General features: G+C 51.2%; 1 protein-coding gene, 1 long non-coding RNA gene and 4 other non-coding genes across 11 annotated transcripts; 5 read left to right on the top strand and 1 right to left on the bottom strand.

Annotated features, from left to right (window-relative positions):
* Positions 1-1,458: 1,458 nt before the first annotated feature.
* On the bottom strand, positions 1,459-4,417 carry RAB42 (RAB42, member RAS oncogene family). Of its 3 annotated transcripts, none has more exons than XM_010380339.2 (2): positions 4,173-4,417; positions 1,459-3,205 (listed from the first exon to the last, which is right to left on the bottom strand). In XM_010380339.2, exons 1-2 carry the CDS (start codon positions 4,403-4,405, stop codon positions 2,782-2,784), a joined length of 657 nt encoding a protein of 218 aa, XP_010378641.2. In that variant the 5' UTR covers positions 4,406-4,417; the 3' UTR covers positions 1,459-2,781. The 3 variants fall into 3 exon arrangements, with proteins under 3 accessions (XP_010378641.2, XP_030797654.1, XP_010378642.1); XM_030941794.1 differs by lacking the exon at positions 4,173-4,417 and adding an exon at positions 3,535-3,568 and having other exon boundaries at positions 2,516-3,205; XM_010380340.2 differs by lacking the exon at positions 4,173-4,417 and adding an exon at positions 3,302-3,426 and having other exon boundaries at positions 2,516-3,205.
* Positions 4,418-10,092: 5,675 nt separating this feature from the next.
* Positions 10,093-13,241, top strand: LOC104675699. 4 transcript variants are annotated; one of them, XR_749816.2, is made up of 6 exons: positions 10,093-10,372; positions 10,721-10,839; positions 11,300-11,382; positions 11,956-12,025; positions 12,304-12,356; positions 13,148-13,241. It is a non-coding gene; the product is annotated as an uncharacterized LOC104675699 (long non-coding RNA). The 4 variants fall into 4 exon arrangements; XR_749815.2 differs by having other exon boundaries at positions 10,094-10,372; positions 11,278-11,382; XR_004052241.1 differs by lacking the exon at positions 10,721-10,839 and having other exon boundaries at positions 10,094-10,372.
* On the top strand, positions 10,896-11,030 carry LOC115892545. Its single transcript, XR_004052415.1, has one exon. It is a non-coding gene; the product is annotated as a small nucleolar RNA SNORA16B/SNORA16A family (small nucleolar RNA).
* Positions 11,430-11,561, top strand: LOC115892558. Its single transcript, XR_004052427.1, has one exon. It is a non-coding gene; the product is annotated as a small nucleolar RNA SNORA44 (small nucleolar RNA).
* On the top strand, positions 12,052-12,181 carry LOC115892561. The gene has a single exon (XR_004052430.1). It is a non-coding gene; the product is annotated as a small nucleolar RNA SNORA61 (small nucleolar RNA).
* On the top strand, positions 13,004-13,077 carry LOC115892577. The gene has a single exon (XR_004052445.1). It is a non-coding gene; the product is annotated as a small nucleolar RNA SNORD99 (small nucleolar RNA).
* Positions 13,242-13,551: the final 310 nt, after the last annotated feature.

Raw genomic sequence — 13,551 nt, 5'->3', positions numbered from 1 at the left:
GTGAAGCACACCTGTAGTCCCAGCTACTTGGGAATCTGAGGTGGGAGGATCACTTGAGCCCAGGAGGTCAACATTGCAGTGAGGTGTCATTGCACCACTGCACGCACTCCAGCCTGGGCAACAGAGCAAGACCCTGTATCTTTAAAAAAAAGAAAAAAAAATTGATGAAGGAATGAAAAGACGCCCTAAAGTAAGTCGTTTTCCTCTCCTGGCCCCAGCTTTCTTATCTGTGAAATGGGGATGACTGTGCCAACCTCACCACGTTGTCACAAGGATGAATAAGGATGTTTTAAAAAGAAGAGGCAGATCATTTGCAACAACATGGATGGAACTGGAATCATAAGTGAAAAAAGCCAGGCACAGAAAGACAAATTTCTCACATTCTCACTTACTTGTGGGAGCTAAAAATTAAAACAATTGAACTCATGGAGATAGAGTAGAATGATGGTGACCAGAGGCTGGCAAGGGTAGTGGTAGGGGAAAGTGGGTATGGCTAATGGGTACAAAATCATATTTTTATTTTATTTTTATTTATTCATTTTTTGAGATGGAGTCTCGCTCTATCGCCCAGGCTGGAGTGTGGTGGCGCAGTCTCAGCTCACTGCAGCCTCTGCCTCCCAGGTTCCAGTGATTCTCCTGCCTCAGACTCCGGGGTAGCTGGGATTACAGGCATATGCCACCACATCCAGCTAATTTTTGTGTTTTTAGTAGAGACGGGGTTTCACCATGTTGGCCAGGCTGGTCTCGAACTCCTGACCTCAGGTGATCCGCCCACCTCGGCTCTCAGAGTGCTGGGATTACAGGTGTGAGCCACCACGTCAAGCCAAAAATGTAGTTAAATAGAATGAATAAGATCTAACGTTTGATAGCACAACAGGGTGACTATAGTCAACAGTAATTTATTGTACATTTAGAAATAAAAAAGTATAACTGGATTGTTTGTAATACAAATAAAATATAAATGTCCGAGGTAATGGATATTCCCCACCCCCCACAAAATAAAACAGGTGAATTTTTATGGGTTAAAAAAAAAAAGGCAGGACCAAGTGCACAGAAAGACCCCTCAGCCCCGTCTCCATGGGGAGGAAGCTAAGAAATTCACTCTGATTGAAAAGCTAAGAACCATAGGAAGGAGGGATTATCAGTCTCATGTTACTGACTGAGGAGGAAACCGAAGCTCAAGGAGGTTTGGTTGAACTCCCGACCTCAAGTGAACCGCCTGCCTAGGCCTCCCAAAGTGCTGGGATTACAGGCATGAGCCACTGCACCCAACAAAGTGGCTGTGCTTTTTGCTACAGCACAATGACACCCACTAAGCCCTACATCTGCTGAGATTTGGCCTAACATAAACAGCATCTCTTCCATGAAGCCTTCCCCTAATTGCTCCCAGGACATTCCCTGCCTAGCAGTTCCCGTTGTAGGTTAAGGTTACCAGGAGGCAGATTCTGAGATGGAGACGAGTGTGCAGATGTTTATGAGGGGATATTCTTGAGATGGATACCTGTTTTGGGGAAGAAAAGGAAGCAGGATTGGGCACAGAGATAACTCGGCTATGATGTCACAACAATGTCCTCAACGAAGCCTACAGAGACTGATAAAGTTAGGTTTGACTTTCAGAGTTGTCCCGAGCAGGGACAAGAGGGAAAGGCCTTTAAGGCCCCCCAGTAGATGGACATTGGATACGGGCTGCCCTGAAGGGAGGGCCTTTCCCAGAGAGTGGGGCAAGCTGAAGTCCATCATCCAGCGGCACTCCAGCACTGGGGAGAAGGTTGATGGGTTCCCCAGCCAGGAAGGGGGATCTTGGTGGCTCATCACAGTGGCCACGGTGTGCCCAACATAGTTGCTACACATTCATGTTCATCCCAGCCTCCAACACCCATTTTCAGCCCCTGGGCCTAGGGTGGGGGCATTGGCCAGCAACCTTGGATTTGACGTCACATATGAATCCCATGCCCAGAATCATTTTAGCCTGAGGACATAAGGAGCCTCCAAGCCAAGCTCCTCCTGGAATTCCCCGCACCTGCCTTAGCCCATACAGCAGCTTCCTGATGCTGGCTTCTCAGTGTCTGAGCCCAGGCATGCTGCCACAGTGGCCACATCACAGCCAAGAAAGAAGGGAGTGGGAATGAGAGCTTTTGTCATTCAATTCATAGCATGGCAGGCTCTGGGTGAGCACATCCTGTCCACTATGTCATTCATGGTCACCACCTCCTTGAAAGGTGGGATCTTTTATGAGCCCCATGGACAGATAAGGACACTGAGGTTCAAGGACAGGAAGTTGCACATCTGGTCTCTCAGGCCTTTCTTTTCCTCTCTTTTTTTTTTTGAAAGAGTCTCACTCTGTCACCCAGGCTGCAGTGCAGTGGTGCAGTCTTGGCTCACTGCAATTTCTGCCTCCTGGGTTCAAGCAATTCTCCTGTCTTAGCCTCCTGAGTACCTGGGATTACAGACATGTGCCACCACACCTGGCTAATTTTTGTATTTTTAATAGAGACAGGGTTTCACCATATTGGCCAGGCTGGCCTTGAACTCCTGACTTCAGGTGATCCGCCATCCTTGGCCTCCGAAAACGCTAAGATTACAGGCGTGAGCCACCGCACCCGGCCATCAGACCCTTCTTTTCTGTAGAAAGCCTCGACTCCAAAATACAGGAAGCATGACTGTGTCAGGATACTGTTTATATGAATCCTTCTGTCATTTGTCCTCCAGAGAGATATTGACACTCCCCATCCCACCAGGTGAGCTGAGTCTGGGACTGCTTTAACCCTTTCTTTCCTAGAGTTAACACTGGCATGGGCCTGGGTGCTGCTTCCTGCTGGGGGACCTGGGGATTTGGGTCTTGTGGATGAGCCGGACACCGCCCCAGCCCTCTTCTAGCTTGATGTCCCCCTGCTGCAGGGCCTGCTGGATAGCATCTGCAAGAATGTCAAAGGCCAGGCCCACATTGCAGTTGTTTTTAACCGAGGTCTCCACGAAGGCCATGCCCAGGGAGGCAGCCAGCTCCTCGGCCTCCTGGGCTGAGACACAACGGGTGCTCTGCAGGTCACTCTTGTGGCCAACCAGCAGGAAGATGACCTTGTCTGGGCCCTGAGTGGCCATTACCTCCTGGTGCCAGTCTTGGATGTGTTCAAAGGACTTCCTGTTTGTCACATCAAAGACCAGCAGGACACCCACCACGTTCCGGTAGAAGGACCTGGTGATGCACCTGGGGAGGCAGGGAGGCAGAGAGGTAAGCTGGGAGAGACTGATGCCTTCATGACACCCCCAGAGGCAGGACCTCCTCCCCCTGGGATCCACACACCCCAGCAGGGCTCATTTCACGCGGCCCCGTGGTTCTCTGCCTCGGTATCTGTGTCTCTCCTAACAGTCTGGGAGTTGGCCGGGCTCGGTGGCTCATGCCAGTAATTCCAGCACTTTGGGAGGCCGAGGTGGGTGGATCATGAGGTCAGGAGATCGAGACCATCCTGGCTAACACGGTGAAACCCCGTCTCTAGTAAAAATACAAAAAAATTAGCCGGGCGTGGTGGCGGGCACCTGTAGTTCTAGCTTCTGGGGAGGCTGAGGCAGGAGAATGGCGTGAACCCGGGAGGCGGAGCTTGCAGAGAGCCGAGATCGCGCCACTGCACTCCAGGCTGGGCGACAGAGCGAGACTCCGTCTCAAATAAATAAATAAATAAATAAATAAATAATTAAATAAATAAATAAAAGTCTGGGTGCTTCCCAGTTAGGGTGCAAGCGTAACTCGAATCCCTCATTCCTGGAGGAGGCCTGGTGCTGCCCTGACCTAAGTTTTCGCTTCTCGGTTCTCTTCCTGGCAAACTCCTGCCCATCCTTTAAGGTCAACACAAACTTTCCCTTCCACATCTCCTCGCCACTTCCCGCTCTGTTCTGAGCTCTCAGCACCGGGGGCCAGTATCACTCATCTCTCCAGAGTCCAGAGCTCAAAACCAGGATGTTCCTGGGCTCTGGGACTCGGCCCACCCCGCAGTGTTCGTGGGGAAAATGACTCCGAGCAGGGGAGGGTCTGCACCCAGCGGACCAGACGGGACCCAGGGCAGGGACCTCGCCCTCCGCTTGACCTCTAAGTTGGCCTCTACGGGGGTTGCCGTGGCCGAGCGCACTGGCACCAAGCCCCCCACCAGGAGTCCCTCCCGCGCCCCGGCTACCCGCACCTGAAGCGCTCGTGGCCCGCGGTGTCCCAGAGCTGCAGCTTGACCCGCGGCCCGGCCCGCAGCTGCAGCGCGCGGCGGTAGCACTCGGCGCCCACAGTGGGCTCAGGCTCGGGCTCCGGCTCCGGGGCGCCAGGCGCGCCCGCCACGTAACTCCTCAGCAGCGACGTCTTGCCCACCGCCGCGTCCCCCAGCAGGGCAACCCGAAATTGGTAGCGGCAGCCCTCGCCCTCCATGGCCGCGTCCGCCGCCCCGCTGCCCGCAGCCGTTTTGTCCGCGCCCCGCCCCCGCCCCCGCCCCCGCCCCTGCCGCGCACCGCCCCCAGCTCCCGGCGCCCAACCACCGTCCCCGGCGGGGCACCGAGGTGGTCGGACCGAGAGGAAACTCCTGGCCAAGTTTCTCTCTCTCGAAGCCTCAGTTCTCTCCTCTGTAAAAGGGGGCTCGTGATGACCCCTACCTTACAGGATAAAGGGACTAAACTAGATGAAGTGAGGAGGGGCCTCACTCATTCCTTCATCTCCAGCCCCACCCCCTTACCCGCTCCACCCCGCCCGCCGTGGGTTCCCTAGTTGGCCCCCACCCCTCTGCTGGACCCGGGAAGGCCACTCGGGAAGTGAGTGGTTTGTAGGTGCTCCCTCTCCACCCAGAAGCCCTTTCCTGGAACCCTCATTAGCCCTGGCCTGGGGCCTCTAGTTCAATGTTCAGGTTCAACATTCAACAGTACCCACGGCTTCCTCCAATGCCTGTCTGAGTTGGACACCAGGGCCCCAGAAGGAACTTGGGCACAGTCTGGTTGAGGAGGCAGGACAGATACAGACAACTGTAATTCTAAAGGGAGTGCAGTTGGCCTGTGGATTTGACAGCTACATGTATGAGGCCAAAGGTCATTTCATGTTTTGTGGACAGCAACCCTTTGATAGGGCCATGGGAGTGCCCCTCTTAGCGCTGAGAAGACTGAGGCTCAGAGGCACGGCTTGTCCCAGGTCACACAGCAGAGCTGGGACTCACATCCAGGTTTGTCTCATCCTTCATCACCCATTTGATGCCACAAAAGGGGACAAAGCAGGTCCCACGAGCACTAAGACACTGGTTGAGTTTTGTTTGGGTGAGGGGCTAGGGTGAGGCAGCACATGAGCCTCCAAAGTTTACTCCACCCTTTCCAGGCTGGCCTTCTGGAAACCCAGGGCACTGAGGCTGGAGGTCCAGTTGCTCCAGACAACTCTAGTCTCTCTAGTCTTTATTATTTATTTATTTATTTATTTATTTATTTATTTATTTATTTATTTATTATTTTTAGACGGAGTCTCACTCTGTTGCCCAGGCTAGAGTGCAGTGGCAGGATTTCGGCTCACTGCAACCTCTACCTCCTGGGTCCAAGCCATCCTCCCAACTCAGCCTCCCAAGTAGCTGGGATTACAGGCACAACGCCCAGCTAATTTTTGTATTTTTAGTAGAGACGGGGTTTCACCATGTTAGCCAAGGTGGTCTTGAACTCCTGACCTCAAGTGATCTGCCCGCCTCCATCTCCCAAAGCGCTGGGATTATATGTGTGAACCACCATGTCCGGTCCATATGCATTTCTGACCACCTCTAATGTCAGTCTCTCTCCTAGGCTGCAGGCTCCTTGAGGGCAGGGGTGATGATTATATCCTCAGGGCCTAACTCAGTGCTTAGCATAAAGTAGAAACTTAAGGTGCAGTGGCTCACATCTGTAATCCCAGCACTTTTGGAGGCTAAGGCGGGTGGATCACTTCAGGTCAGGGGTTCAAGACCCGTCTGGCCAACATGGTGAAACTCTGTTTTTACTAAAAATACAAAAATTAGCCGGGCATGGTGGCACGTGCCTATAATCTCATCTACTTGGGAGGCTGAAGCAGGAGAATCGCTTGAACCCGGGAGGCGGAGCTTGCAGTGAGCCAAGATCGCATCACTGCACTCTAGCCTGGGTGACAGAGCGAGACTCTGTCTCAAATAATAATAATAATAATAAGCTCAGTAAATATTTATAGCTAGATGAATTAATGAAAGTGGTTAAGTGCTGTTCATTCACCCATCCATTTATTCAGTCAAACACCATGATGGAGCTGGACTTAGGAAGCCAAAAGGTCAGAGAAGCCCATCCCAGCTGATGTTGAAGTTGGGTCTCCAAGGATAAGCGGGAAATGGGAAGGTCAAGGAGAAAGGAGACTCTAGAGAGGCATGAAGTAGCTGGAAATGCAGTCTGACCCCAGCTCTCCCTGAGGACTTTCCGGTCAGCCCACGTGCGCAATGCACTGTCAGCATCTGGCTTCTTGAACTTCCTCCCTCTTCCTGCTCCTACTGTGGGCTGGGATCATGTGTCTGCCTCTGACTGCAGTTAAATCCAGATGTCAGCTGACCTCTGCCACAGATTCACTGGATACCCTGGGGTAAGTTATTTCCCTTCCCTAATCCCTGCTTCCTCTTCTGCTAAATCAGGCAAATCATGGTACCTACCTCAGGGTAGTTCTGGAGGAGCCTCGTGACACAGCAGTTAAGGTTATCTGCATTTGCATTAGAACAGATCTGGGTTGGGCCGGGCACAGTGGCTCAGGCCTGTAATCCCAGCGCTTTGGGAGGCTGAGGTGGGTGGATCAAGAGGTCACAACCATCCTGGCCAACATTGTGAAACCCCGTGTCTACTAAAAATATAAAAATTAGCTGGGTGTGATGGCACGTGCCTGTAGTCTTCTGGTTTTTTGATAGCTTTATTGAGGAATAATTGACACATAATAAACTGCACAAGCCTGGGCAACAAAGCAAGACTTCATCGCAAAAAAAAAAAGTTTAATAATTTTTTTTTTTTTTTTTTTTTTGAGACGGAGTCTCGCTCTGTCGCCCAGGCTGGAGTGCAGTGGCCGGATCTCAGCTCACTGCAAGCTCCGCCTCCCGGGTTTACGCCATTCTCCTGCCTCAGCCTCCCGAGTAGCTGGGACTACAGGCACCCGCCAAGTTTTTTTGTATTTTTAGTAGAGACGGGGTTTCACGGTGTTAGCCAGGATGGTCTCGATCTCCTGACCTCGTGATCCGCCCGTCTCGGCCTCCCAAAGTGCTGGGATTTTACAGGCTTGAGCCACCGCGCCCGGCCTTTTTTTTTTTTTTTTTTTGAGATGGAGTCTCGCTCTGTCACCCAGGCTGGAGTGCAAAGGTCGGATCTCGGCTCACTGCAAGCTCCGCCTCCCGGGTTTACGCCATTCTCCTGCCTCAGCCTCCCGAGTAGCTGGGACTACAGGTGCCCACCACCTCGCCCGGCTAGTTTTTTTGTATTTTTTAGTAGAGACGGGGTTTCACCATGTTAGCCAGGATGGTCTTGATCTCCTGACCTTGTGATCCGCCTGTCTTGGCCTCTCAAAGTGCTGGGATTACAGGTTTGAGCTACCGCGCCCGGCCAAGTTTAATAATTTTAATTTTTTTTTTTTTTTTTTGAGACGGTGTCTCGCTCTTGTCGCCCAGGCTGGAGCGTAACGGCTCCATCTTGGCTCACTTCGAACCTCCGCTTCCTGGGTTCAAATGATTCTCCTGCCCCAGCCTCCCAAGTAGCTGGGATTACAGACACCCGCCACCATGCCCAGCTATTTTTTGTATTTTTATTTTTATTTTTTTATTTTTTTATTTTTTTTTTGAGACGGAGTCTTGCTCTGCTGCCCAGGCTGGAGTGCAGTGGCCGGCTCTCAGCTCACTGCAAGCTCCGCCTCCCGGGTTCACGCCATTCTCCTGTCTCAGCCTCCCCAGTAGCTGGGACTACAGGCGCCTGCCTCGTCGCCCGGCTAGTTTTTTGTATTTTTTAGTAGAGACGGGGTTTCACCGTATTAGCCAGGATGGTCTCGATCTCCTGACCTCATGATCCGCCCGTCTCGGCCTCCCAAAGTGCTGGGATTACAGGCTTGAGCCACCGCGCCCGGCCTATTTTTTGTATTTTTAGTAGAGACGAGTTTTCATCATGTTGGCTAGGCTGGACTTGAACTCCTGACCTCAGGTCATCCACCCCCCGACTCGGCCTCCCAAAGTGCTGGAATTACAGGTGTGAGCCACCGTGCCCGGCCTAATTATTAAGCTTTTAGAGCATAAACTACAAAAGAAAAAACTGGCGTATTAGACTTCGTAAAAATTAAAAACTTTTAGCAGGCTGGCTGACATGTGGAGACCAGACTGTCGGGAGCAACAGCAGGATCTGGGAGATAGGAGACTATTGCTATCATCTGGGTCAAGGATTAGGGTAATATCAGTGGAAGGGGTAAGAAACAGATTATTGATACATTTTAAAGGTAGAGCACACAGGAGTTGCTGATGGCTTGGACACGTGATGTTAGAGAAAGAGAGGAGTCCAGGACCACAGGGCATGCGCCCCCACGACCTGATAAGTAGTACCTACTTTTTAAAGTGTAAGCAAGGAAAGTTGGCATCTACCTGGGAGGCTGGGGTGGAAGAATTGCTTGAGCCCAGTTGGTCGAGGCTGCAATGAGCCTTGATCAGGCTGCTGCACTCCAGCCTGGGCAACAGAACAAGACCCCGTCTCAAAGAAAAAAGTGTATGTAAGAATAAAACTTAAGCGGAGCACGGTGACTCACTCCTGTAATCCCAGCACTTTGGGAGGCCGAGACGGGCGGATCACAAGGTCAGGAGATCGAGACCATCCTGGCTAACACGGTGAAACCCCGTCTCTACTAAAAATACAAAAAAAAAAAAAATAGCCGGGCGTAGTGGCGGGCGCCTGTAGTCCCAGCTACTTGGGAGGCTGAGGCAGGAGAATGGTGTGAACCCGGGAGGCGGAGCTTGCAGTGAGCCGAGATCGTGCCACTGCACTCCAGCCTGGGCAACAGAGCAAGACTCTGTCTCAAATAAATAAATAAATAAATAAATAAATAAATAAATAAATAAAAATTAATAGATTAGGCACAGGATGGGTGTTTAATTCTCGGCAATCACCACTAAGTTTTCATACTGAGACTTATTCATTCCATGGACAAAACATTGCCCTATGTGTGGTGCCTGAGGTGGGCTCCAAATTCCAGTCCTCTCCTCGCTTGCAATGTGATCCATTCCTAAGTTTGCTTATTTTTTATGTATTTATTTATTTATTTATTTTTGAGACAGTCTTGCTCTGTCACCCAGGCTGGAGTGCAGTGGCATGATCTCCGCTCACTGCAACCTCCGCCTCCCAAGTTCAAGCGATTCTCCTGCCTCAGCCTCCTGAGTAGCTGGTATTACAGGCGCGCACCATCACGCCCGGCTAATTTTTGTATTTTTAGTAGAAATGGGGTTTCACCATGTTAGCCAGGCTGGTCTCAAACTCCTGACCTTGTGGTCCGCCCACCTCGGCCTCCCAAAGTGCTGGGATTACAGGCATGAGCCACCGCGCCCGGCCAAGTTTCCTTATTTGTCAGAGCATACACAGGGTTTTTATGAAAACTAGATCAGATAATCAGGCACAGTTGAAATAGCACGCGCTCAGTGAAATTATATATTAGTGAAAGAGACAAGCCTTGAATAAAGAAATTGCCTTTCGGGGAGTATGACCCCCTCCCCGAAACCCACTCAGGCGCTGCTCGTTCGCACTCCCACAGAACTCTGAGCAGAGCCTGAGCCCTTTCCCAGCACACGGGGTTCATTTCTAGACTTTGAAAGATATCCCGGAGACATCTCCAGAGGCCAAGGAGGGTCGGCTTCCTGCGTGGGCCCAGTGCCGAGCACTGAAAGGTGAAGGCGCTTCTTCCCGCTCGGAGGAAAGCCTCCGGCGGTTCCCGCTTCGCAGCCTGGGGATGGAAACGCGCGTAGGGCTTGGGAGGTGACGCGCTGACAACGCCGGGGCGAGCAAACTACAATTCCCAGGCAGCTGTGCGCCACGCGCGCGGCCGACTGTCGGGCGTGGCCGCGAGGGGCAGCCTATATAAGCTCTTGCACGGGGGTGCATCGCCCTTTTTCCCCGCCTGGGCTCGCCATGTTTAAGCTTCATTTTGCCTCACTGCAAGCCATTCCCCGCTAGTTGCTGCTACCGCCCCGCACTCGCCGGGTCTTTCTCCCAAGGCCTCGATATGGTGGTGAACGTGGCACGGAGGAGTCGGACCTTCCTACCCAGTGGGTCCGAGCTCCAGAAGGGACCCTCGGTCTTGAGAGGGGTCGGATCCCACGGGGGCCGCGCCCTTCTCTCGCCTCGGCCTGTGCAACTCTGCTCTCTGGGCTGACAGGTGAGTGTTGCCGGCAGGCGGCTGGGTTTATGGAAGGGGTTTTGGGACCGGTCTCCTGGGGGATGCGGGGATGAAGCCCTGGGCCTGAAGTGTCTTAATTTGGGGGAGGCCGCCTGCTGGTGTCAGGATGGCCTCCAGCTGAATCTATGACAGTTACCAGCTAGGTGATTTTGGGACTAGTGACTACGCGCGAGGCCTCTGGAGGTCGCCCTCGTGGACACGGTTTTCAGAAGGACGGGTTTTAGGCATTCAGACCCTGTGTGCATCTCAGCTTGTTGCTTTCAGCCTAAGTGACTAAGCGACCTTCAGCAAGTAACTTAATCGGTCTAAACCTCTTATCTGTAATAGGCGGATAAAAAGGTCCCATCAAGATTGAGAAAAAGCACACCAAATATTGGCACAGCGTGGGCGGTGGGGCCTACAGGATGACTGACTTAGTCAACAGAGATTCCGGCGCACTTCCGCAGGTAGTAATGATGGACAGCTGAGGCTTTAGGTGGCTGCCCTGGGATCTGAATTGCCCCTTGGCCCTTATCGAAGCTGCAGCTGCTTCCGCATAGCTGCTGTGGTCAAAAAGGAGCCCAGAGTGACAGTTTTCCTTGACGGTCGCCGTTCTGTTTGTTGTAACTGATCTGCAACATTTTGGGAAAATACAGTTCCATTATACTTGCTATCTTTCAGCTGTCGCCAGAGACCTTTATCAAAATGGGCCTGTTTCCACAGACCAGCAGAAACGGTTGGGGGTTTGCATGTACAGTTAACCACCATAAGATTCTCCTACCGGGAAAATCCAGCTGGGATGTGACACAGCTTAACTGATAGCATCAGTATTCGGACCAAAGGCTAGTCAGATTCGTATCGTTCTGAGGACCAAATGATGGGAGCAATAAAATTGTTCTTGACAGGTGTTCTCATTTTGCTGTCCAGATGAAGACTCTGAGATGACAGAAGGTGGTCTGGTGATCGAGGACTCCCAGGGTCACATCAGTGATGAAATGCAGGGGGACCTGGTAGGTTTCTTTTGGAGACTGACTGGGGGCTCCCTGGTGGGACAGAACAGCATGTTTCCAAGGGCTGTGGCTGGTGGTAGCCATGGGATCTCCAACTGCATGCAAGAGCAACCTGGAAAGACTTTGACAGCACAGGTCAGTACAATACCTGCAAGCTGCCACTCAGCTTTCCTATAATGTTTCAGGACCAGGGCTGGAAGCCTTCCACGTGTCAACTTCCAATGTAGATGGGTGTGTTTGTTTGTTTTTTTGAGGCGGAGTCTCGCTCTGTCATCCAGGCTGGAGTGCAGTGGCATGATCTCGGCTCACGGCAACCTCCGCCTCGCGGGTTCAAGCGATTCTCCTGCCTCAGCCTTCCGAGTATCTGGGATTACAGGTGCCCGCCATCACACCCAGCTAATTTTCTTGTATTTTTAGTATAGATGGGTTTCACCGTGTTGGCTAGATTGGTCTCGAGCTCCTGGCCTCAGGTGATTCGCCCTCTTGGCCTCCCCTCCCAAAGTGCTGGGATTACAGGCATGAACCACCACTCCTGGCCAGTTTAGCTTTCACACTAAGCTTTTTGTTCTGCAGGTTGCCCCCAAGTTTCCTGGCAGTGTGTGATCCTGAGGAGGTGAGCTTGTTTCTGGAGCTGTGCTTTAAGGTAAAGTTGATGTGGAACACAGCTTAATCCTCCTGTTCCCTTTCCCATCGGATCTGAACACCGGTCTTGGTGGTCGTACAAGGAGGAAAAGTAATAGTGAAGCTGGCCTGAATGTTGTCATCTGGTATATGGCATGTGGGCTAGTTTCAGACAGGTTCAGAGATGGTTGGATCTCTGAAATTGTAAAATGAAATATAGGCTAAGGGAAGGATGTGTATGAAGCTCTGGAGGTTGGTTAGCTTTCTTGCCTCTTAATTAAGGGTGTTGTTTTCTTTTAGATTCACGTTACATGCAAAGCTGTCCTCGCGTGACTATGGACCTATGGAGTTGGGTAAGTTAGTGACCACCCGAAGCTCTGTCAGCGTGTAGCTGCAGGTAGTGCTCAGTTGTCGGGGATCCTGTCCTAAGTAGTCAGCCTAATAGAACTATAAGGTTACTTGGGTCTGTGTCAAAGTTTTTTTTTTTTTTAAGACGGGGTCTTTGTCACCCAGGCTGGAGTGCAGTGGCACGATCTTGGCTCATTGCAAACTCCACCTCCCAGGTTCAAGTGATTCTTGTGCCTCAGCCTCCTGAGTAGCTGGGACTAGAAGCATGCACCACTATGCCCGGCTAATTTTTGTATTTTAAGTAGAGACAGGGTTTTGCCATGTTGCCCAGGGCAGTCTTGAACTCCTGACCCCCAGTGATCTGCCTGCCTTGGCCTACCAAAGTGCTGGGATTACAGGCATTTTAGTAACATTTACATTTGGCCTTCCTCGTGTGCCCTGTTTGTTAGCTATTCGTTACCAGAGGACAAAGATGCTTAGAACAGGATTTGCCCACCCTGCAAGACCACATATTGCTGGAATTTGAAGGCAGCAGAGGGCACCGTGGGCCACAAGGCCTGGTAGCCGCAAATGTTTAGTGGTGGCTGGAGCTCATGATGGATTCTTTGGTAGGACTTCAAGGGGTTCCATGTAGCACACACTATTTAGAATGACTGGTCCAGGATGAAACCTAATCTGAGTGGACATCCATGGATGAGAAATGCGGATATGGGACTGAGACCAGCTCCTAGGAAAATGCCTGGGTGTGGGGGAAATCTGGGAATTACTAACACAATGGCTTACACTTCCTTTGCAGGAGAATCTCTATAGGAAGCAGAAGGCAAGACCCCGGTCATTTTAGGTAGAAACAACAGCATGCTCTAGGTGCAGATCAATTAAAGATTAATAAAGACTGATAAATACCTGATATAAATGATGAATTGATGGGTGCTGACGAGTTGATGGGTGCAGCACACCAACATGGCACAAGTATACATATGTAACAAACCTGCACGTTATGCACATGTACCCTAGAACTTAAAGTATAATTAAAAAAAAAATTAAAAAAAAATAAAAATAAAAAATAAAAAAGACTGATAAAAGTATATTTGTGTTTGTATTTTTTTGGTCTCTAGAAATCTGGTCTCTTCCTGAGCTCAAGCAATCCACCTCCCAAAGTGAGCCACCATGCCCAGCCCTTTGGAGATTTTTTTTATGATC

Source organism: Rhinopithecus roxellana, chromosome 12, assembly GCF_007565055.1.
Source record: "Rhinopithecus roxellana isolate Shanxi Qingling chromosome 12, ASM756505v1, whole genome shotgun sequence".
Taxonomy (NCBI): Eukaryota; Metazoa; Chordata; class Mammalia; order Primates; family Cercopithecidae; genus Rhinopithecus; species Rhinopithecus roxellana.
This window is presented reverse-complemented; position numbering and strand designations above follow the sequence as displayed.

Excerpts from the sequence above, each read along its gene's own strand:
- RAB42 (XM_010380339.2), bottom strand. The coding sequence starts at position 4,405 with ATGGAGGGCGAGGGCTGCCGCTACCAATTTCGGGTTGCCCTGCTGGGG. Across the intron at positions 3,206-4,172 it reads GCGGGCCACGAGCGCTTCAG|GTGCATCACCAGGTCCTTCT; the intron begins GTGCGGGTAGCC and ends CTGCCTCCCCAG.